This window comes from Lampetra planeri, chromosome 74 (assembly GCF_965212315.1).
Source record: "Lampetra planeri chromosome 74, kcLamPlan1.2.h2, whole genome shotgun sequence".
Classification (NCBI taxonomy): Eukaryota; Metazoa; Chordata; class Hyperoartia; order Petromyzontiformes; family Petromyzontidae; genus Lampetra; species Lampetra planeri.
In genome coordinates, this window is record NC_136179.1 from 890,521 (window position 1) to 915,440 (window position 24,920).

At 53.1% G+C, this 24,920-nt stretch overlaps 1 protein-coding gene across 1 annotated transcript; it reads left to right on the plus strand.

The window, feature by feature from the left end:
• Positions 1 to 432: 432 nt before the first annotated feature.
• On the plus strand, positions 433 to 24,535 carry ORC1 (origin recognition complex subunit 1). Its single transcript, XM_078620659.1, has 14 exons — positions 433 to 526; positions 2,456 to 2,645; positions 3,657 to 3,722; positions 5,480 to 5,603; positions 6,600 to 6,867; positions 11,252 to 11,322; positions 11,694 to 11,789; positions 13,077 to 13,239; positions 13,692 to 13,793; positions 18,347 to 18,496; positions 21,670 to 21,789; positions 22,224 to 22,501; positions 23,318 to 23,405; positions 23,517 to 24,535. The coding sequence occupies exons 2-14, from the start codon at positions 2,456 to 2,458 to the stop codon at positions 23,715 to 23,717; spliced, it is 1,917 nt and encodes a 638-aa protein (XP_078476785.1). The 5' UTR covers positions 433 to 526; the 3' UTR covers positions 23,718 to 24,535.
• The last annotated feature ends 385 nt before the right edge of the window (positions 24,536 to 24,920 follow it).

Consider the following 24,920-nt stretch of genomic DNA (forward strand, 5'->3'; position numbering starts at 1 on the left):
CGCTGTGCAAAAATCCCAGTGGGATGCAAGTCAAAAAACCAACAACAACCACAAGACAACTTAGATTAAGGCCATCAGTCTATGTACCACAACAAACAAACATGGCTAAACCAATACAGGTCACGGGATAGACCAGCAGGTGCCATGGGTCTTCCTGCTCCCGTGCCAGGCTAGGCGCACCATCAACCACGTCCATCTTGTGACTGTCTTGACGTCTTAGTTAGTGACGTCATCCACCCTGGTCCCTCGACGACATGACGTCACGGGAGCGGCCGAAGCGTTGAACGGAAGTGACGCAATTTATTTATATATATATAAGCTTTTAAAATATATACTTGTTATCCCATGTTGCTGTTAAGCAGACAGCTTTATTCCTAGTTTAACTTTCAATCCTGAAACATTTAAAATATAAAAATAAAATATATTATTTAAAGTCTCCCTGGTGTGCATCCGATTTCCGGCGGAAGCGGAAGTTAGGAGAAAGACGCGGGAATATCAGAGCTGGCGAGAAGAGAGACAGAGAGAGGTGAGTGGTGAGTTAGTGGTGAGTGAGTGGGTGGGTGAGTGGGTTGGTGAGTGGTGAGGGGGTGAGTGGTGAGTGAGTGGTGAGTGAGTGAGTGAGTGGTGAGTGAGTGGTGAGGGGGTGGTGAGGGGGTGGTGAGTGAGTGGTGAGGGGGTGGTGGGTGGTGAGTGGGTGGTGAGTGGTGAGTGGGTGGGTGAGTGGTTGGTGAAGGGGTGGGTGAGTGGTTGGTGAGGGGGTGGGTGAGTGGGTGGTGAGGGGGTGGGTGAGTGGGTGGTGAGGGGGTGGGTGAGTGGGTGGTGAGGGGGTGGGTGAGTGGGTGGTGAGGGGGTGGGTGAGTGGGTGGTGAGGGGGTGGGTGAGTGGGTGGTGAGTGGGTGGTGAGTGAGTGGTGAGTGAGTGGTGAGTGAGTGGTGAGTGAGTGGTGAGTGAGTGAGTGAGTGGGTGGGTGAGTGAGTGGTGAGTGAGTGGGTGAGTGAATGAGTGAGGGGATGAGTAGTGAGTGGGTGGGTGAATGGTGAGTGCGTGGGTGGGTGACTGGTGAGGGGGTGAGTGAGTGGGTGAGTGTTGAGTGGGTGGGTGAGTAGTGAGTGGGTGGTGAGTGGGAGGATGGGGAGTGCGTGGAGGAGCGGTGTTTGAGTGGGTGGGTGAATTGTTGGGTGGTGAGTGGGTGGGTGAGTGAGTTGGTGAGTAGTAAGTGGGTAAGTAGTGAGTGGGTGAGTAGGGAGTGGGTGAGTGGTAAGTGGGTGGATGGGGAGTGCGTGGGTGGGGAGTGGATGGATGAGCGGTGATTGAGTGGATGGGTGGGTGGATGGGGAGTGCGTGTGTGGGTGGTGAGTGGGTGGGGGAGTGGTGAGTGGGTGGGTGAGTGGTGAGTGGGTGGTGAGTGGGTGGTGAGTGGGTGGTGAGTTGGTGGTGAGTGGGTGGTGAGTGGGTTGTGGGTGGTGAGTGGGTTGTGGGTGGTGAGTGGGTGGGTGGATGGTGAGGGGGTGGGTGGTTGGTTGGTGAGTGAATGAGTGGGTGGGTAGGAGAGTGGGTGGATGGGTGGGTGGTGAGTGAATGGTGGGTGGGTGAGTGGGTGAGTTGGTGGTGAGTGGGTGAGCAGTGAGTTGGTGGTGAGTGGGTGAGTTGGTGGTGAGTGGGTGTGTGGTGAGTTGGATGGTTAGTGCGTGGGTGGTGAGTGGGTGGGTCAGTGGTGATTGAGTGGGTGGATGGTAAGTGCGTGGGTGGATGATGAGTGGGTGGTGAGTGAGTGGGCGGGTGAGTCGGTGGGTGGGTTAGTGGATGATGAATGGTGAGTGGGTGTGTTGGTGGATGGTGAGTGCGTGGGTGGGTGGCGAGTGGCTGAGTGGTGGGTGATGAGTGGTGCATGGGTGGGTGGATGAGTGAGTGGGTGGGTGAGTGGGTGGGTGGGTGGGTGGGTGAGTGGGTGGGTGGGTGGGTGAGTGGGTGGGTGGGTGGGTGGGTGAGTGGGTGGGTGGGTGGGTTGGTGGTGGGTGGGTGAGTGGTGGATGGGTGGGTGGGTGGGTGGGTGAGTGGGTGGGTGGTAAGTGAGTGGTGAGTGGGTTGGTGAGTGGGTTGGTGGGCGGTGAGTGGGTTGGGTGGTGAGTGGGTGGGTGATTAGTGGGTGGGTGGTTGGGTGAGTGGGTGGGTGAGTGGGTGGGTGGGTGGGTGAGTGGGTGGGTGGGTGGGTGAGTGGGTGGGTGGGTGAGTGGGTGAGTGGGTGGGTGGGTGAGTGGGTGGGTGGGTGGGTGGGTGAGTGGGTGGGTGGGTGAGTGGGTGGGTGGGTGGGTGAGTGGGTGGGTGGGTGGGTGAGTGGGTGGGTGGGTGAGTGGGTGGGTGGTGAGTGGGTGGGTGGGTTGGTGGTGGGTGGGTGAGTGGTGGATGGGTGGGTGGGTGGGGGGTGAGGTGAACCTCTCTCCTTTTCTCTTCCCAGATGCCCCGCTACAATACCAGGAATTCCGGATCCACGATTCCGGATTCAGGATCCAAGATTCTGAGTTCTGGATCAAAAATTCCAGATTCCGGATCCATTATTCTCGATTCCAAAGGGAGCAGGAAGCGTCGCGTAGCAGAGGATCATGGGAGGCGGCTGGGTCATGTGACGCCCGTGATTAAATCACCGGGTACCAGTACAGGAGATCAACATCACTTCCATCAAGATTACTACCATTCACATCATTACCATCAATATGACTACCATCGCTGCCATCAACTATCACTACCATCACTGCGATCAACATCACTACCATCTCTACTACCAACATCACAACCATCAACATGACTACCAACTCTACCATCAGTATCATTACCATCACTAACATCACCATCACTAACATCAGCATCATTACCATCAGCATCATTACCATCATGACCATCACCACCAGCACTACCATCACTACAACTATCACTTCCATTGACATCACTACCATCAACATCACCACCACTGCAACTATCACTACCTCTCCCACCAACATCACTACTGTCACTACCACCATCACCACCACTACTACTATTACTACCACTCCCATCAACATCACTACCTCCATCACTACAACTATTATAACTTTAGTGACTTGATCAGAGACGCTAAGACTTGGAGGCACTTCTTTTATTTAACCCAGCACCCTCGGCACAATACACACCCTACACACTCTTCTGTTGCTCATTTATACACAACTTTACGTGAGTTGCTAGCCTATACACAGCGCTAGCCGTCTAACACTGATGGCGCTGAACCGAGACGGCCAACAACCGTATAGCACAGCGACGAGACGACAGCGACGAGACGACAGCGACGATGGCGACGATCTTCAACAGCACGACGGGGGTCCCACTCCAAACGACAGCCCCGAGCTCCCGCTCAGGGCCCCCTTTTATGCTCCCAGCGTGGCCTCGCTGCGCCCCGGCCACGCCCCCTCTCTTGAACCTACCAGTGGGTTCCAGGGCTTCCCCCACGTGCTCCTTCTGTAACCTTTCCCCCAGATATCCCCTCTGGTGTACCACGTGGCCTGCTGAAGTCAGGGCTGCTGTAAACCCGCCAGCAGCCAGCGCTATGCTGCTACATAGCTCATTCTATGTCACTACATAACCATCAACATCACTACCATCACCATCGGCTGTTCTCTCTTTCACAGAATGCACTTTGGTTCCGCGAGTCTCCATCACGGACATCCTCTCAATAATCCTGTCGGACGAAACAGGTGATGGGTGGTGGTGATCGGGGCTGGTGGTGGTGATCGGGGTTGGTGGTGGTGATGGAGTGGGTGGTGATGATGGGGTTGGTGGTGGTGATGGGGTTGGTGGTGGTGATGGGGTTGGTGGTGGTGATGGGGGGGTGGTGGTGATTGGTGATGGGGTTGGTGGTGGTGATGGGATTGGTGGTTATGATGGGGTTGTTGATGATAGGGGGGGTGGTGGTGATGGAGTTGGTGGTGGCGATGGGGGTGGTGGGCAGGCCCAGGTAAGCTACATTGCTGAGAGTCGTAGCCATTCCCTGTTCACCTTTGGGTGCGACAGGGATGTCCTCTAGCTCCCACATTATTGAACATTTTTAGACCACATAGTTCGAAAGGCCTTCTATGGCTCTACCGGAGGGATCTCCATCTGGTAGAGATCCAATGGGAGGCTGGTCGACATCTGGGTGTGGTCAAGGTATGGCTCCCTATTGGTCAACCATGTTATATATGCTGATAATCTGGTGATTGCTGCTCTCTCAGAGGAGGAGTTGGAGGCTGTACTGCTGAACCTGGAGTGTGCCATTAAGAGGTGGGGTCTTACCATCGGCTCCACCAAAACTAAGCACCTGCCTGGGTATTTTGTGCCATCAAACACTCTACCCTTCAACTCCCCAATAGTGATGGGGCAGTTGTTGAGAGAGTTGAGAGTTTTACATACCTGGGCAGGATGCTCATGACGAGCTCCGGTTCTACATTAGACGTCTCACTCCGAATCAGTCGACCGGCAGTATCTTATCATTAGCTGGGTTTAACCAGGCTGAAATCTGTGAGCAGCTCACAAATCCTTGAAAGATCTAAATAAAGTCCCGTTGGTGAGTTCCTCCGGCAGGCAATGCTGTGTTGGCTGGGTCATGTAGCCTATGCCCAGCCAACGCATGCCTAAATATCTTTTCTTCAGCCGGATAGAGGGGGCTAAACGGGCGCGGCACGGGCTAGAGAAGATATGTAGTGATGTGGTACAGGAGGACGTGGAGCTGAGTGGACTTGCAGATGACTGGTACCAGCGGTGTCAAGATCGGCCTCAGTGAAAGAGGCTCGTGAAGGACGCTACTGGGCAGTTGGAGGCAGTCACCCTCCAACAACAACAGAGGGCGGAGGAGCAACGCTCACAACAACGAGCGGAGTGCCGGGTGGCTAAAGCACAGCAAGTTGGCACAGTAAGGGGCACAGGTGGTGCATCAGCCAGTCATCTCAGTCAGTCGACCTGTAGCACCTGGGTCTGCCCCATGACCTGCCAGCGGGCGTTCAACACTTTACGTGGCCTCAAGGTGCACATGGCCTGGCACAAGCGTCGTGGTGATGTCACTTCCACTTAGTGGCGAATGGCGGTTGTTGATGTTCATGATGTAGATGATGGTTGTGATTTTGATGTAAATGATGGGCATGATGTTGATGTAAATGATGGTCGTGATTTTTATGTAAATAATGGTCGTGATTTACATCATGAGGCCTCCTTTGCCAGTAGAAAAATATAATAATAAGTTTTTACCCTTTTTTTCTGGCAACAAAACTGGAACCTTTTTTACGAGGAATCATGTTTACATTAACCACAATACCTGCAGTCAGAATGCAAACAACATACATTATCAGAGTGTGTTTTTTGTTTGCATTCTGACTGCAAGTATTGTGGTTAATGTGAACATGATTCCTTGTAAAAAGGTTTCAGTTTTGTTGCCATAATAAAAGGGTAAAAACCTCTTTTTATAATGGTCGTGATGTAGATGATGGTGATGATGATGGAACCCATCAGCAGTGCTCCGTACTGCTCACCCCAACCTCAAGGAAGAGTCGCGGCAAGCAGCAGCAGCAATCGGACATCCTGAGGCTCGCCCCACTCAGCTCCCCGTACGTCACTCACCCACTCACTCAGCTACTCACTCATCCACTCACCCACTCACTCACCCACTCACTCATCCACTCAGCTACTCATCCACTCACCCACTCACCTACCTACCCACTCACTCAGCTACTCACCCACACACCTACCCACTCGCCCAGTCAGCTACTCACCCACACACCCACACACCCACTCGCCCACTCACCCACTCAATCAGTTACTCAATCACCCACACACCTACCTTCCCACGAACCTCCCACTCAGCTTCTCACTTACCTCACTGCGCTACTCAGCTACCCACTCAGTGACCCACCCACTCACCTAATCGTCCACTCTGCTACTCAGCTACCCACTAACCTACCCACCGACTCACCCACACACCCACCCACTCACCCAGTCACTCACCAACCCACTCACCCACTCAAACTACCTACTCACTAACTTACCAACCTACCAACTCAGCTACCCACCCACTCAATTACCCACCCACTCACTCATTCACCCACTCACCAATAACCCTCTCATCCATCCATCCACTCACCCACCCACCCATACACCCATCCACCCACTTGCCCACTCACCCACCCACTCACCAATAACCCACCCACTCATTCACCCACTCATTCACCCACTCACCAATAACCCTCTCATCCACTCACTAACCCACCCACCCACTCACTCACTCGCTCACCAATAACCCCCTCACTCACCCATTTGCCCACCCAATCACCCACCCACTTACTAACCAAATCACCCACTCACCAATAACCCACCCACCCACTTGCGACCCGCCCACTCACTCACCCACTCACTCACCCACCCACCCACTCAATCACTCCTGCACCCACTCACCAATAACCCACCCACTCACCCATATTTCCACTCACCCACTGATATTATGATGTTGCACATGGTGATATTCATGATGGTGGTGGTGATGTTACTGATTGTGATAATGATGTTGCTCATGGTGATGCTGATGATGTCTCCATCTCCATATCTAGGTTACGAGTCAAAACAACAAAATTTCAACCATCACTACCACAACCATCATCATCACCACCACCATCACCACCACCACCATCATCATCGACATCACCACCACAGTCATCATCACTACCACCATCATCACCATCGTCATCATCATCACCACCATCATCCCCACCATCATCATCATCGTTGTCATCACCATCATCACCATCATCATCGGCATCATCATCTCCTGTCCCAGTTCGCCGTACCAAGAAAGTTTTACCCAAGCCTCAAACCAAGGTAGAGTCGAACTTCTCTTACTCAGCAGCCCTGTTAACGAATAACCACGGGCCTCCATAGAGCCCAACGTGTAGTGTATAGTAGTGTAGTGCATATTCGTGTGTAGTGAATAGTTATGTAATGTATAGTTGTGTAGTGTATAGTGTGTATAATCGTGTAGTGTATAATAGTATATAGTAGTGCGATGTATAGTAGTGTAAAGTAGTGAATGGTTAATACAAACATCAGAGAACCTTGCCCAGACAAGGTATGACGGGACTCCCCCCTGGAGCCAGTCCTTGGGGATGGTATTCGCCGGCTAGCACCTGGTCGCTGGGTTTCCCACATAACCCGGTCAGACCCAGCTGGAAATGGCTACGTGGCGCCGTCATGTGGGCCCACCATCCGCAGGACGAAGGGTGAGGGCCGGGTGCGATGCCAGTATGGCAAGGAAGAGGGATGGTCTCAGACAGACTGGACCTTGGCGATGGACACTAGTTAATCGGACGTGGAATGTCACATCACTGGAGGGGAAGGAGCCAAAGTTGGCGGAGAAGGTGGAAAGGTACCGACTATATATAGTCGGTCTTAATTTGAAGCTTTTGTGACTGCAGGAATCCATACTCTTTGGTTCTTTGGTAAAGTCACGTAGGTATAAAAGCATGGTCTGCTGCTGAGGCAGCAGACCATGCTTTTCCACCTGATGACGGACGCTTGTGTTGCGCCCGAAACTTCGTGATTTATTTTATTTCATACCTACGTGACTTTACCGAAACCCAAAGAGTATATATGGTCAGTCTCACCTCCACACACAGCATTAGCACTGGTAGCAAACTTCTCGATTGGGGGTGGTCTCCTATTCTGGAGTAACCCCTGGCGAGAGGCCCCGGGTGGGTGTGGGGATATTCACAAGCCCCCGGCTGGGTGCTGTTCAGTTGGAGTGTGTCCTTGTGGATGAGAGGGTCGCCTCAATGAGACTTAGGATCTCTGAAAGGAAAACTCTGACTGTTGTCTGTGCTTTTGCACCAAACAGCAGTTAAGAGTATTCGGTCTTCTTGGAGACGGTGGGTGCAGTGCTTAACGGAGTGCCGCCTACCGACTCCATAGTTCTACTCGGCGACTTCAATGCTCACATGGGAAATGATGGCGATACATGGAGAGGCGTGATTGGGAGGAATGCCCCCCCTGATCTGGATCCAAATGGTGGGATGTTACTGGAATTCTGCGCTGGTCACGGAATGTCAATAACAAACACCGTGTCCAAACACAAGTATATTTGGTACCACAGTGCCTTGGGCCAAAGGTCAATGATTGACTTTATAGATGTATCAAGGACGTGTGTTCTGGACACTCAGGTAAAGAGAGGGGCAGAGCTCTCAACTGATCACCACTTGGTGGTAAGTTGGATCCGACGCTCGAGGCACCGACCAGATAGACGTGGAAGGCCAAAACGGATAGTGCGGATTTTCTGGGAACATTTGGCGGAATGACCCAGTGCAGAAAGATTTCAACTTCCACCTCTGGGAAAACGTTTCCTGCACTCCATGGGAGGTCGTGGACATTAAGTCTTGAGTGGACGATGTTCAGGACCTCGATTGTGGATGCAGCTATGAAAATCTGTAGCCTGAAGGCAGTTGGTGCCTGTAATGGCGGCAACCCTAGGACACCGGTGGTGAGGAAGCTGTCGAATCAAAGAAGGAGGCTTTCTGATATATGCTCGTTAAAAGGTCTCTCGAACGAAGGTTGAGAGGTACCGGCTTGCCAAGAGGATGGCAGCGGTAGCAGTCGCTAAAGCGAAAGCTCGGGCATGGGAGACTTTGGAGAGGCCATGGAGAGGGGCTACCGGGCAGCGTCAAAGATGTTCTGGCAAACCATCCGATACTTTAGGAGGGGTCGACGAGGCGTGGCTCAGGATGTTTTCAGTAAGCGTGGTGTAAGATTGACCTCGACTAAATAGATAGTTGAAAGGTGGAAGGAACACTTTGAGGAGCTCCTCAACCCGGTGGAGACACCCTTCTCTCAGGAGACAGCCCTGGAAACAGCTGGGGGGATCAGATCAATCACGGTTGCTGAAGTCATTGCGGCGGTTAAGGGCCTTCGTAGCAACAAAGCTGCTGGGGTGAACGAGATTCGCCCAGAGTTGTTGAAAGCACTGGACAGTGTAGGAGTGTCGTGGTTAATACACCTCTTCAATGTTGCATGGAAGGTAGGTACAGTACCTCTGGACTAAAAAAACTGGGGTCGTGCTCCAACTACAGAGGAATCACACTTCTCAGCGTCCCAGATAAAGCTTATGCCAGAGTGCTAGAGAAGAGGCTCTGCCCAGTGGTCAAGCCTCATATTCAGGAAGAACAATGTGGATTCCGTCATGGTCGTGGAACAATGGACCAGCTTTTTTTTCTCTCACAGATATTTGAGGGGTGATGGGAGTACGCGTCTCCAGTCTACCTCTGCTTTGTAGACTTGGAGAAAGCATGTGACCGTGTTCCCTGCAATATCTTGCGGGAGGTGCTGCCGGAGAATGATGGACCGGTGCCGCTTTTGTGCTCCATCCGGTCCCTCTATTACCGGAGTGAGAGCTGTGTCCGTATTCTTAGTGTTAAATCAAAGTATTTCACTGGGTGTTGGACTCTGACAGGATATCAAGGCACAACTGAGGTATGGAGAGTATCTGGTTATGGGGGCATGGAGGTGGCATCACTGCTTTTTGCAGGTGACCTCCTCTTTGCCCCGTCAGTCTGTCATCTTCAGCGTGCACTTGAACACTTTGATGCTGAGTGTGAACCAGCTGGGATGAGAATCGGCACCTCCAAACCTGAGGTCACGGTTCACTTCCTGGAGACGGTGGATTGTTCTCTCTAGATGAGGGTGGAGCAGCTGCCCTTAGTGAAGGAGTTTAAGTACCTTGGGGTCTCTTTAGTGAGTGATGGTGAGTGGAAGCGGGAGATCGGTGCGGCGTCCGCGGTGTTGGGGCTGCTGTATCATTCTGTGGTAGTGAAGTGGGAGCTGAGTTCCTGAACAAAGATCTCAGTTTACAGGTCAATCTACATTCCCACCCTCACTTATGATCAGGAGCTTTGGGTAATGACAGAAAGGTTGAGATCGTGGGTACTAGGGGCCGGGATGAGGTTTCTCCGCAGGGTTTGCCGGGCTCACTCTCCGCGATCGGGTGAGGAGCTCGGTAATCTGGGAGAGCCTCAGAGTCGAGCCGCTTCTCCTCCGGATTGAAAGGAGCCAGTTGAGGTGGTTCGGGCACCTGGTAAGGATGCGCCCCGTTAGAGTCTCCCTGGAACTTTACCAGGTTCGTCCCACTGGGCGAAAACCCCAGGGCAGGCCCAGGACACGCTAGCAGGACTATGTTGCTCGGCTGGCCTGGGAACGCCTGGGAATTTCCCAGGAAGAGTTAGAGTCTGTCGCCAGGGAAAGGGAGGTCTGGACCGCCCTACTCAACATGCTGCCGCCACGACCCTCACTAGGATGAAACAAACAGTAGTGTAGAGTAGTGTAGAGTAGAACCCCTCTTAACGACCACCCCTCTTAACGACTAACCATTTAACAACGGGCATCCGTAGAGTAGTGTATAGTAGGGAGCCCAATGTGTTCACCTAACGACCATTCTCTTCTGAACGACAGGCTTTTATAGGTACAATAAATATTCATCGTGTGTTCATAATGTTGCTGCCATCTTTACGTCGTAATATATATTGTTTCAATATTGTTAACTACGTTTTTAACGTGTCTTTGCTATCCTCGCTTAACGACCAAATCACTTAATGACAGATTCTTCTCTCATGTATTTCAATGTGTTTTTTTAATCTCGTATTAATAGTTATACACCAAATTAATTTGAATGTTTATAGACCTAACGCATATTAAAGTTTATAGACCTCATGAATGTTAATGTTTATAGGCCGAATTAATGTCAATGTTTATCGACCTAATGTAAAATTAATAGGCCTTATACATATTAATTTACATTAACCTCATGAACATTAATAAACATTGACCTTATGAATATTAATATTATACCTAGTGAACATTAGGTCTATAATGCATATTAATGGAATGAACATGACTGTGTTAACCGCATTCATATAAATTATTACCCCACGTGATATTAATGAGCATTCACCTAATAAATGCTCAACGGTATTACCATAATGATGATTAAGGGGTGTTGCTCTAAAGATATTAATTCCGTATTAACATGACTTATTAATTAGTATTCTAATCAACATTGGTGCATAATCTTACGCGTTATAACAATCGCTTGTCTAATGAATATCAGTGGACATTCTACTGAATATTCTCATGGATATTAACAAACATCCCAATTAATATTAATGATGATGTGTGTAAACGTGGATGCCCGAATTGATATTAATGAGTTCATTATTCTATACAGGCACAAAAAACCAAGACCACGCAAACACCTAAACTGCCTTCAAGGACACAAGTGCTGAAGACAGAAACCGGGTCAGTGTCTCCCACGTGTTTCACTGTGTTTCCCCGTGTCTCCCGTGTCTCTCCGTGTCTCCTCGTGTCTCCCCCGTCTCTCCATATCTCTGTATTTCCATGTCTCCCCGTGTCTCCCCATGTCTCCCCATGTCTCCCCATGTCTCCCCTGTCTCTCCGTGTCTCCCTGTGTCTCACTCTGTGTCCCCCTGTCGCTACTGTCTCTCCCTGTCTCTCCCCGTCTCTCCGTGTCTCTCCGTGTCTCCCCATGTCTCCCCCGTCTCTCCCTGTCTCTCCGTGTCTCCCCATGTCTCCCCTTTCTCTCCATGTCTTCCTGTGTCTCACTCTGTGTCCCCCTGTCGCCCCCGTGTTTCACCCTGTGTCTCCCCCAGGCCGTCCGTGTCTCTGGCGTGTCTCCCTTGCAGGGAGTCTGAGTTCCAGGAGATTTTGGATTTTGTGGAGACTAAACTGGACACTCGGAGTGGAGGGTGAGCTACCATCGTCATCAATATCACGATCAACATCATCACAATTACCACCACCATCACTACCATCAACATCATAATCGCCACCACCATCACCTTCATCACTAATGTAGCGTCATTGACAAGCACTGTATGTACTCACCTGTAGTAGCAGACATGTGTCCATAGAGGGTGGTAACTCAGGATGAGTTGGGCCGTTAGGACACGAGGTTCTCCCAGCCCCAAGAGAGGGGTTGGGCGGATAGACCCTGGCACGAGTATAAAAGCCGGACCTCTGGACGAGTCCAGCAGTCTTCGTCAAGCTGAAGAAAGAAGACCAGCTAGGCTAGGACCCTGGGAGAACCCCCAGACCTGACGTCCTTCTAAGGGTCGGGGCTGTAGTGGGCCAGTGGCCGGGACCCGTGGACCTTGGCTGGGTCGGGTCAGATAGCCTCCCCTGGGGCCCCCTAGCCAGAGGGTTGAGAGTACTAGCCCCAGTGGTAGGACACGCTGGCCCTGAGAGTTGAGAGTACTAGCCCCAGTGGTAGGACACGCTGGCTCTGAGGGTTGAGAGTACTAGCCCCAGTGGTAGGACACACTGACCCTGATGGTTGAGAGTACTAGCCCCAGTGGTAGGACACACTGGCTCTGAGGGTTGAGAGTACTAGCCCCAGTGGTAGGACACGCTGGCCCTGAGGATTGAGAGTACCAGCCCCAGTGGTAGGACACGCTGGCCCTGAGGGTTGAGAGTACCAGCCCCAGTGGTAGGACACACTGGCCCAAGGCTGGACCTCCCCAGGTATCGGGTAGAGGGGCCGCTACCTCTCTGTGGTAGGGACCCGTGTATCACGCAGTTGTATTAAATACAATTGTTGCCTCAAGCGATCCGTCTCCAGTCTTCTTGGACCCACTACACAACCATTAACACCTTCACCGTGACTACTATCAACATCACCATCACTATTTACAACATCACCGCCATCACTACCATGAGCACCACTACCATCAACATCAATAACAACACCACCATCACTATCATCGTCAACTCACTGTGTCACCCCGTGTCTCCCCCGTGTCTCCCCCGTGTCTCCCCCGTGTCTCCCCCATGTCTCCCCCGTGTCTCCCCGTGTCTCCCCCGTGTCTCCCCGTGTCTCCCCCGTGTCTCCCCCGTGTCTCCCCCGTGTCTCCCCCGTGTCACCCCCGTGTCACCCCCGTCTCACCCCGTGTCTCCCCCGTGTCTCCCCCGTGTCTCCCCCGTGTCTCCCCCGTGTCACCCCCATGTCACCCCGTGTCTCCCCCGTGTCTCCCCAGGTGTATGTTTATCTCTGGCGTCCCGGGGACAGGAAAGACTGCCACCATCCAAGCCGTGCTTTCCTACCTCGTGGACAAGACGAGGCCCGGGGCTCTCACCGTTGTTCCTATCAACGCGATGGAGCTCACGGAACCGAGACAAGTCTACAGCAAGCTGCTGAAGGTGGTTCCTCCTTTCTCCGTCTCTCTGTGTCTCCATTTGTCTCAGTGTCTCCACTGTCTCCATCACTCATCCAGTCACTCGCCACCCTGCTCACTCACCCATCCACTCACCTCCCCAGTCATCCCCCACCCACTCACCCCTCCCCCCCCACTCACTCACCCCCCCCACTCACTCACCACCCCACTCACTCACCCTCCCACTCACCTTCTACTTACTCCCACACCCCCCCACTCACCCACTCACCCACTCACTCACTCCCCACTTACCCACACATTCAATCGTAAACCCCCACTCACCCACTCACCAATCTCACCCCCTCTTTCTCACTCACCCATCTACTCACCCATCCACTCACCCACACACTCACTCACTCCCCCGTCACTCCCCCCACTCACTCACTCCCCTCACTCACCCCCCCCCACTCACCCCCCCCCCCCCCCCCCGTGACTCAGGCGATGAGCGGTGAGCGAGCCGTTCCGTCGCGTGCCGCTCAGATTCTCAATGAGCTCTTCGCTCGGCGCAGCAAGAGATCCGTGCTGCTCATCCTTGACGAGGTGAGGAATACCGCTCACCCATCCACTCACTCACTCACCCACTCACTCACCCACTCATCCACCCACTCACTCACTCACCCACTCACTCACCCACTCACTCACCCACTCACCCACCCACTCACCCACTCGCTCGCTCACCCACAAACCCACCCACCCACTCACTCACTCACCCACCCACTCACTCACTCGCTCACCCACCCACCCACTCACCCACCCACTCGCTCACCCACCCACCCACTCGCTCACTCGCTCGCCCGCCCACCCGCTCACTCGCCCACCCACTCACTCGCTCACCCACCCACACACCCACTCACTCACTCGCTCACCCACTCACCCACCCACTTGCTCACCCACTCACTCGCCTAAACCCCCACACACCTAACCCCCCACACACCCACTCACACACCCACTCGCACACCCACTCAGCTACCCATCCACTCACACACTCACCCACCCAATCACTCAGCCACCCACCCACTCCCCACTCACCATCCATTGACCAACTCACTCAGACACCCACTCACTCACCAGCCCACTCACACCCACTCAGCTACCCACCCACTCACTTAGCCACCCATTCACCTACTCACCCACCGACTCACCTCAACCACCCACTCACGACCCATTTACTCACTCAGCTACCCACCCACTCACTCAGCCACCCATCACCTAATCGCCTAATCACCCACTCACTCATCCACCACCCACTCTCCCACCTACCCACCCACTCACTCAGGCACCCACCTCTTTACCCAACGACTCGCAGAGTTTGGCTACTTCCTCCAATGTCTGGGTGAGTGGGTGACTGATTGAGTGGATGAGTGGATGGCTGAGTGGGTCCGTGAGTGGTTATGTGAGTGAGTAAGTAGGTGGGTGTGTAAGTGGTTAACTGGGTGAATGGGTGAGCGAGTAGGTTAGGTGGGTGGGTGAGCGATTAGGTGAATGGGCAGGTAAGTAGGTGAGTGGGTAGGTGAGGGAGTGGGTAGCTGAGTGACCTTCTTTGTGTGTAGCTGGACCTGTTGGTGACCAGGAGAGGTGAGTGAGTGGTGGTTGGGAATCCTCGGATATCGGAGGAAGTTGACAAACCCTGTGAGTGCGTTACTGGGTGAGTGGATGTGTATGAGTGCGGGGGGAGTGGGGAAGTGGGCGAGTGGTTCAGTGAGTGGATGAGTGAGTGGGTGAGTGTGTGGTTGGGTGAGTGGGTGGGCAGGTGAGTGAGTGCATGGGTGGGTGGTTGAGTCGGTCCAAGTGGTGGAAAGGTTCGTGTGTTTCAATGAACCCGAGATCGATTGCTTCTGGTAGGGTCACCCATGGCGGTAAGGTCGAGGTCCAAGACTAAGTGCGATCCAAAAATTACGTTGGGGGGGGACACACATTCGGCAGACTCTAAAAATGGAAGATCCTGGCAGCCCCCTGCAGCCCTGCTCACCTGAAGGTTGTCTCCAGTTTTCTCTCTTGCCACCGGAACCTGGTGAGTGCGGTCACACTTGTAGAGGGAGACATTGCGCCCCCCATTCGCCACACTAAATCCATTCACAGCGCACGGCTATTGCGTCTGCCATAGAAGCCCTCTGGCAACAGGACAGAGTGACGGGGGCAGGTAATGGATTTGACTGTGGGGAGCTTCTAGCTGGAGTCCTACACAGCTTCGGGGCGCGTGTTTGATGGTCGTTGTGATAATGGGATGAGGAATGGCATCCTCCTTCGGCAACTGCTCGTGTGACCCAGCAGCTCTCTTAAGGGTCCGCACTGCTCACCCCTCGATGGGGAAAGGTCTATAAAAGGTGACCTGACCATTTCCCGTTCCTCGCGCACCTGGGCGGCTAACCGCAGCCGTCAAGGCAATCCCCCCTTGTACGGTCGAAAATCAAAACCTACTGAAGTTATGGAATGTACGCACTCTCCTTGACGTTCGGGATGGAACAGAAGGACCTCGCAGACGGACTGCAATGTTGAAATTAAAGCACTAAGTGCGGCCCGGTTCCCCTGGCGAAGACTACCTGACTTGTTGTACACAAACTCAAGAGGCACAATGTTGAAATTAAAGCACTAAGTGCGGCCCGGTTCCCCTGGCGAAGACTACCTGACTGACGGAGGTCAGCGAAGGTTACACCTTCTTCTGGAAGGGCCTTCTGAGAGATGCCCATGGACTTCATGGAAGTGGCTTTGCTGTCAGAAGCAAGCTACTCCGCAACATCCCTGAGTCTTGCAGGATCAGGGAAAGGCATTATGACCTGGCACATCCCGCTAGGGAAAGGCCATTTTGCCACTCATAAGTGCCTATGCTCCCACCCTAGATGCAGATGACAACACCAAAGATGCCTTCTATGATTCCCTTGACGCTGCACTATCCAGAATCCCTCGCGCCGACAGACTTGTTCTCATGGTTGAGTTTAACGCCAGAGTGGGCACCGATGCCAGGCTCTGGCATGGAGTTATTGTAAATCACGGCATCGGAAAATTAAACAACAATGGCCCAAGATTCCTCTTGCTGTGCTGCAAACACAAATTGGTCACAACAAATGCATTCTTTCAAGTGAAAACAAGCCCAAAACATCTTGGATGCTCCCCCGGTCCAAACGCTGGCATCTGTTGGACGACATCATCACTCGCCAACAAGACCAAAACCATTTCTCCATAACCCAGGCCATGCGCGGAGCCAAATGCCGGACCGACCAAAGGTTTATCGGATGAAAGTTCAACATAAAGATCCGGCCACCACACAAAAAGCAGCAGCCTCGAAAATGACTTCACCACAGAGCCCTTGAATCTCCAAACTTCCAAACCTGACTGTCGCCTGATGAAGCTAGTTGTAATTACTGGCGAAATGTCGTTCTCAGATTGTAAATGCTGTGGCTTTGCTCTCCAACACACCGGTGTGCTGTACTAGTGACGAATTGGCATGTTCTGTTTGTGACAACCCTTACTAATTGGCTGTGTTGGGTGGTGGCGGGTTTAACGGCATATTTACGCCATCTAACCCCAACAAAACCTGTTATGGATGATATTGGTTGCGAAAGCCTCCGTGTTAAACTTCCACAGCAGACTGGCTGACGGGCTTGCTGCTGCACTCCAGGATGGCCACCCTCTTGACGGCGCCCTCGACATGGACAGTGAATGGTCAAAGCTGAGCTCAACCGTGCACCAAGCTGCCTCCCAGACAATTGGCTTCACCCAAAGAACGTCACCAGGATTGGTTTGATGACAGCTCCCCTGAAATGCAGGAGAGCTCCTAGATACAAAATGCAAAGCCCACATTGCTTACCTCTCCAACCCCCAGTCTTACTGTGTTCTCTCTCTCACTGGAAAGCCATCCGGGTGCGGAGACTCAACGAAGATTCCGGCTCATGGAAAACGAGTGGTGGCTCAGGAAAGCTCAAGAAATCCAGAGCTACGCAGACACCAACAATGCCCATGCAATTTTACAACGCTGCCAAGTCACTGTACAACCCTCAGAAACAAAACATCACTCCGGTAAGATCAGCAGACGTCTCTGCGCTACTCAAGGAGAAACGGCAGATCATTGAGCGCGCTGGGCAGAACACTTTGACACACTCCTTAATAAAAAAAACTCTGATCACTCTGTCCTAGATGCCCTCAACCTTATCTCAGTAGCCTTTGGTAGACTGAGCTCTAAAGTCTTTGAGAACAACAATCTAAAGACACCAACGAATGTTGTCTACCTGGCAGTCTGCGTGTCAACGTTACTCTACGGCAAACCTACCGCTCTCACATCAGACGCCTCGAGGCTTTCAACATCAGATGCTTGAAACGGATTCTTTGCCTCACCTGGGAGGATATTGTCCCTCACGTTGATATCCTCCAGCGTACTGAGGCCATCAGCATGGAAAAGAGGCAACTCCGCTGGGTGGGCCACGTCATTCGGATGCCCGGCAGTCGTCTACCGCGTCAGCTTCTCTGTGGACAACTCCCGGCAGCCAGCAGAAGGCCGGGCAGTCACAAACTGAGGTATAAGGATCAGCTGAAGGGTACACTAAAGATGTGCAACATCAAGCTGAGCGACCTTGAGGCAGCTGCAGCCGACAGCCCACTATGACAATCTTATGCGACACAGGGGTCAAACACCTTGACGAACAACGGTATCCAGCAGCGGATAGTACGTCAACAGCGCAGACACCAACACACTGTACCAGAACCATCCAAGGCGTTACATCTGCCAGCTGTGGCAGGATACGTGGCTCTAGGATTGGGCTTGGGAGCCATCTGCAGTGGCATCATCGCCGGTGGCGATAGCCACTAGCAAATACTTTTACCAACAAACAATGGAAACAGCGTTGTCTTCGTATCGATAGACTGCCATAAGTAAGGGTGGGTGGGTGGGTGAGTGAGTTTGTGAGTGGGTTTGTGGGTGAGTGGTTTTGTGGGTGAGTGAGTGCATTTGTGGATGAGTGAGTGGGTAGGTTGGTGAGTGCATGAGTAGGTCTGTTGGTGAGTGAGTAGGTCAGTGGGTGAGGTGAGTGGGTGGGTGGGTCAGTGAGTGACTGTGTGGTAAGTGGGTGGGTGAGTAGGTCAGTGACTCTCTATGTGTGTAGCTGGACCTGCTGGTGACAAGGAGGCAGGACCTGCTCTACTCACTCAGTGATTGGGCCACCGGAGGCTCCTCTTGCCTCATTCTCCTCGCCATTGCCAACACCATGGACTTGCCTGAGAGGGTGATGCTCACCAGGGTGAGCAGCCGGCTGGTAAGTGTCGCTCGCACCGTAGCTCCTCACCCACCCACTCACTCACCCACCCACCCACTCACTCACCCACCCACTCACTCACCTACCCACTCACTCACCCACCCACTCACTCACCCACCAACCCACCCACTCACTCACCCACCCACTCACCCACCCATTCACTCACCCACCCACTCACTCACCCACCCACTCACTCGCACAACAGCTGCCATTCAACACTAAGTGACGGCGACATCACCACTCCACTTGTGGCAGGCTATGTGCACGTTAAGGCCATGTAAAGTGCCGAACGCCCGCTGGCAGGAGGTCACGAGACACACCCAGGTGCCATGTGTTGACCGACTGAGATGAGTGGCCGATGCACCACCTGCGCCCCCTACTGTGCCAACTTGCTGTGTTTTAGCCACCCAGTGCTCTGCTCTCTGCTCGTTGTTGTGAGCGTCGCTCTTCTGCCCTCCGTTGTTGCTGGAGGACAACTGCCTCCGACTGCCCAGTAGCGTCCTTCACGAGTCTCCTCCACAGAGGCCGATATTGACACCGCTGGTACCAGTCATCGGCAAGTCCACTCAGCTCCACGTCCTCTTGTACCACATCACTCCATCTCTTCTCTAGCCCGTGCTGTACTCGTTTAGCCCCCTCTATCTGGTGAAACGCAAGCTCTTTAGGCATGTGGTGGCTGGGCATGTGGGCTACTTTACCCAGCCAACGCAGCCTTGCCTGCTGCAGGAACTCACCGATGGGACTATGTCCAGATCATTCAAGGATTTGTAAGCTCCTCGCACAATCCAGCCTGCTCAAACCCAGGACGGATTGTATGCAGGCCAGCCAAAATGTTTCTAGCCAGCGAAGATGTTCCTTTATGGGGGGTCCAAGCATAGAGAAAGAAGGGCATGATCTTTGCCGAGAAGACCCGAAGCTTCGTGTGGAGCAACAGACCAGGTAGCTTCCACACAGCATTACGCAGCCGATGAAAAGATAATGCCGCTCGACTGATTTGGAGTGAGACCTCTGCTGTCAAACTATAGCCGGTCATGAACACACTGCCCAGGTTTGGAAAACTCCCCACTCTATCCACAACTGCCCCATCACCAATTGGGAATTGTGGGGGTGGAGTGTTTGATTGTACAAAATAAGCAGGCAGGTGCTTAGTTTTGGTGGGGCGCCTCCAACTCTTCTCTAAGTAAGCAACAATCACCAGATCATCAGCATACATAACAGGGTTGAGCAATGGGGAGCCATCCCTTGACCGCACCCAGGCATCGATCAGCCTCCCTTTAACATCTATCTACGTGGTCGAAGTAGATGTTCAATAATGTGGGAGCCAGAAGAAATGCCTGTCGCACCCCAAGGTGAATAGGGAATGGCTCCAACTCCTAGCCACGTAGTTTTACCCGGGCCTGCCCACCATAATGAAGGTACTTAATGATAGTGAACAGAGAGTCAGGGACTCCGAAAGCACGAAGAACAACCCAGAGCCCATGCCTACTGGTGGTATAATAGGCCTTGACCAGTTCAACAAAGCAGAGATGTAGGTCTTCGAATTCCCTCCACCTCTGCTATAGCAGACGGCCAGAAAATATGGCATCTGTGCAGGACCGCCCTTTCCTGAAACCACATGCGGGCTCCGCAAGCCTTTCCTCAGCGTCCCTGGCAAGGCCATGTTGAATAATCCTTGCCAGGACCTTTCCCGGCACACTTAGGAGGGAGATGCCCCTGTAATTGCTACAGTTTGTGTGGTTCCCCTTCTTAAAGAGAAGGAACAGCAGGGCATTCTTACAATCCTGCGGAACCCATCCTGTGCTCCAGACTGTTATTATGATCTCATATAGGGCAGTCTGTGCAAAAACGCCACCCTCCCTCAGCATTTCGCTTGGGAGCTCATCTCTGCCAACCACTTTTCCTGGTCTCAGACTCTGGAATGCCTTCTGTACTTGCTCAACAAATGGCACTTCAGCATACTTCTTCCAATATTTGAGGCACCACTGCCTCAACAGGTTCATTCCCATTTTGCCTCATGATGTTTTCCAGGCTAATGGATTTCCCCTCCCCCAAGAACTCACAGAAATGCTCAAAATCTGCACAACTGTTCTTGAGGGTTGGAGATCGGATCACCGTTCTTTCACCTAATGATGGTGATCGGTGTGGCACTGAAAGTAACTTTTTTGATGGCGTTAAAGAGTGATTTGTGGTCGGGGGCTACTGAGGCAGACTCCATCTTCTCAGCAACCCGCGACGACCACCCATTCTTGCAGCACCGCAAGGCTCTCTAAAGCTCCGAGCGAAGGCTGCGGTAAGCCACCTCATTCCCTAACATGGGCTGCTGTAGACGGTGAGAGTAGGCCTGTCGATTTTTCTCAGCCAGCCAGAACAACATCTCTGTCAGCCAGGGTCTCTGGGGAAGTTTGGACCATGTACCCAAAGCAGCCATTGCAGCTGCAATAAGCCACAGTCCTAAACCTCGCCCATTTCCTCATTTCCCTTCGGCATCAGGAGGAGGGGGGGGGGCGATGCCAACCACAGCTGCAAATTAAAATGAAAGTCTCGCTTGCAATTTTCATCAGCAACCTGAGACCAAGCAACTGTGTTTGAATGGGGTCCTGGGTGTACACCCACCACTGGAGTGGAAGAATGGCAGACGCATTTTTACAGATGACAAGCCGATGGTCAGTGGGCAGATCAGCTCCACGGTAGGTTCTGGTGTCAAGGACATGGACCCGCATCACTATATAGTCTAGCAGATGTTCTTGTTTGGACCCAGCGTGCATCCATGATATTGTGGGGATGTGCTGATGCCAGAACAGCGTGTTGGTAATTCCAAGCCCATGGGCTGCACAAAAGTCTAGCAGCTTCCTACCATTGTTATTGGGCTGATCTGGCCCTTGCCTTCCAATCACTCCAGACCAAGTACAAGTTGTAATGGCCCACTCGGGCATTAAAATCACCCAACAGGATGACTATCCCATAGGGACCACTTTAGCTAGCTCCTGTGACAGTAGGACATAGAAGGCATCTGACTCATCGGCCTTGCCTGCATCCCTCCACTGATGGGTAACTGATGTCTCTCACTCACCCAGTCACTCACCCACTCACGCATCCACACTCCCACGCACCCTTTCTATGCCGCCCCCTTCCTCCTGGTAACCTCACTTCCTGCCATCCCTGACCCCCCACAGGGTTTGACCCGGATGTGCTTCCAGCCCTACTCCTTCCAGCAGTTGCAGGAGGTCGCGAGGTCGCACCTCTCTGGGGTCGCGAGCTTCGAACCGGACGCCCTCCAGCTGGTGGCACGCAAGGTCAGGGATCGTGCAACCTGGGGGAGGGGGAAGGGGGGGACAGGTAGTTATGCCACAGGGAATGCTGGGAGACAGTACGTGATGTCAAAGGATTTATTCACGGATGAAGTGATGTCACGTTAAGGTTGTGACAGGAAGTGATGTCACATTCTCACTAGCGGTACAGTGTTCAGCAATAATACTTATAATGTTTAATAACGATACAGTTATGATTCATAATATAATCTTCATAATAATTAGCAATATTTATAATCATAGATTGACATGATTTGATTTCACAGCTCAGAAAGAGATGTAATCTAACAGGAAGTGATGTAATCAAACAGGAAGTGGTGTGATCTAGCAGGAAGTGATGCAATGCAAGAGGAGGTGACGTCATGGACTCACCCACTCCACCCTCCCTCCCCTCTCACCCCCCCCACTCACCCCCCCAGGTGGCTGCTCTGTCTGGTGATGCCCGCAGGATGCTTGACGTTTGTCGCCGGGCGGCCGAAATAGCAGCTGCCGAGGTGAAGGCCGCCTCCTCCATCTCCACCTCTCCCAGCTCCCCCATCTCCTCCTCTGCCAATGGGAGAAGGGCCGCGGGGAGGTCACGTGACCTGGCGAGGGCGGCGGCAGTGGCAGCCAATGGGAAGGGACCTCGCGTGGGCCTGAGACAGGTTGGGGCAGCACTGGAGGAGACGTTCAGATCACCCTGCGTGGCAGCCACTCGGTGAGTGGGGGGTGAATGGGTGGGGGGGGTGAGCAGGGGGTTGAGTCGGGGGGGGGGGGGTGAGTCGGGGGGGGGGTGAGCAGGGGGGGGGGGGCTTGCTCAGTAGTAGCAGTAGCACCACCATCACCATTATCAACAACATCAACAACATTCCCTCCCACATCCCTCATGATTTCCCTCTTCTCCCCTGCCCCATGTCTCCTCTGTCTCTGTCCCTGTGTCTCTGTCCCTGTATTTCCTCTGTCTCCATTTCTCCCCATGTCCCTCTCTCCCTGTCTCTTGGTCTCCATGTTTCTGTCTCCCAGTGTCTGTCCCCGTGCCTCTGTCCCTATGTCTCCTCTATTTCCATGTCTCTCTCCCCATGTCTCTGTCTCAGTGTCTCTGTCTGTGCTGTCTGCGTGTCTCTGTCTCTGTGTCTTTGTCTCCGATGTTTTCGTGGCTCTGCTGTTCCCGTTTCTGTATCTCTGTGTCTCTCTGCCCGTGTCTTCGCTGTCCTCGTATCTTCTCTATCTCCGTATCTCTGTGTCCGTGTTTCTGTCTGCGCTGTCTGCGTGTCCCCTCTACGTTCGTGTCTCTCTCCCCTTGTGTCTCTCTCCGTGTCTTTGTTGTCAGCCTGTCTCTGTCTGTGCTGTCCCCGTGTCTCTCCGCTGTCCTCGTGTCTCTGTCTCCGTGTCTCTCCCGCCGCGTCTCTTTATCCTCTATCTTTCATGTCTGTCTCCGTGTCTCTGTCTGCGCTGTCCCTGTCTCCTCTGTCTCCGTGTCTGTGCTAACATGGTGTCTGTGCTGTCTGTATGTCTCTCTGCTGTCTGTGTGTAGAGAGTGCTCCTCTCTGGAGAAGTTCTTCCTGGAGGCCGTTTTGTCTGAATTCTCTCGGACCGGGCTGGAGGAGACTTCCTTCGGACAGGTGGGTGGTGGGAGAGTCCAAGTTCACTCTGTGGGGGGGGGGGGGGAGTGGGTGGGAGAGTCCAGGTTCACTCAGAGTCTCTGTCTCTGTGTCCCCCCCCCACACCCCCAGGTGTTTGTGTCCCTCCGCTCGCTGCTGCTGATGTCGGGGCACCCCCCCTGCTCGGTGTCGGCAGCTCTCGGGAGCTGCTCACGGCTCCTCTCGGCGCGCCTCCTCCTCTCCTCCTCCACAACCGGCCTGCGCCGCAGGCTTCGCCTTAACGTGCCACGCGCGGACCTCCTCTACGGCCTGCGCGGCGGAGACTCGGCGTGAAGTCGCCAACATGACCGCCACCAGTGTGACCTTGCCAACGTGGCCGCCGGTGTGACCTTACCAGCGTGGCCGCCGGTGTGACCTTACCAGCATGGCTGCCGGTGTGACCTTACCAGCGTGGCCGCCAGTGTGACCTTACCAACGTGGCCGCCGGTGTGACCTTACCAGCGTGGCCGCCAGTGTGACCTTACCAACGTGGCCGCCGGTGTGACCTTACCAGCGTGGCCGCCGGTGTGACCTTACCAACGTGGCCGCCGGTGTGACCTTACCAACGTGGCCGCCGGTGTGACCTTACCAACGTGGCCGCCGGTGTGACCTTACCAACGTGGCCGCCAGGGTGACCAAACCAACGTGGCCGCCAGTGTGACCAAACCAACGTGGCCGCCCTCTTCACTTTACAAACATGGCCCCTGCCGGTGTGACCTCGCCAGCATTGCCGCCAGTGTGACCTTACCAACATGGTCATCATAACTTTACTAACATGGTCAACAGTGAATAAGTGTGACCTTACTACCATGAACCCCATAACCTTACCAGGTTAGCCACCGGTTTTACCTTACGAACATGACCGTCAGTGGGAGATTATGGTGGTGGTGTGACCTTACCCACGTGACTGCCACTAGGGGGACTCCACATGACCTTACCAACATGGCCATCAGTGTGACCTCAGCAACATGGCCGCCAGCATAACCTCACCAACATGGCTGCCAGCAAGTTGTGGCTTGACCTCACCAACATGGCCACCCATGGGGTATCCCATCTCACACGAGTAAACTATTTTACTCTGAGTTACTTCAATAAATAAACTTTTACCCAAACACGAGTCTCTGTGAATGACACTCCACCCTGCACCCTGTGGACCACCCTGTTTAACAGTGCCCCTATGTGTCCTGACTTTTGGGCCACACAGTATAAAAACGCCCTCATGTGTAGGCCTCGGCAAGGTAAGGTAATTTACCCTTTTTACCAGGTAAAAGGGTAAAGGTAAAGGTGTCGACATGCCAAGGGGTAAGGTAAAGGGTAGGGTAAAGGTAGCTCGGAATAATTACCCGGTAGGGTAAAGGTAGCGCGAAGTATTACCCGGTAAATACGGTGCCTTGTTTACTGCTAAAAGCTCCGTGGCGCAGTCTGTGGCCTCCATTCAATAAGTAATATTTTTAAAAAAACGTTATTAAAAACACGCTTTTATGAAATGTACGAGTA

What these genes read in the sequence shown, in the direction of transcription:
- ORC1 (XM_078620659.1), top strand. Translation starts at nt 2,456, where the DNA reads ATGCCCCGCTACAATACCAGGAATTCCGGATCCACGATTCCGGATTCA. An exon ending in AATCCTGTCGGACGAAACAG is followed by an intron (nt 3,723 to 5,479) that starts GTGATGGGTGGT and finishes GTCGTGATGTAG; the next exon opens with ATGATGGTGATGATGATGGA. An exon ending in AGGAGACTTCCTTCGGACAG is followed by an intron (nt 23,406 to 23,516) that starts GTGGGTGGTGGG and finishes CCACACCCCCAG; the next exon opens with GTGTTTGTGTCCCTCCGCTC.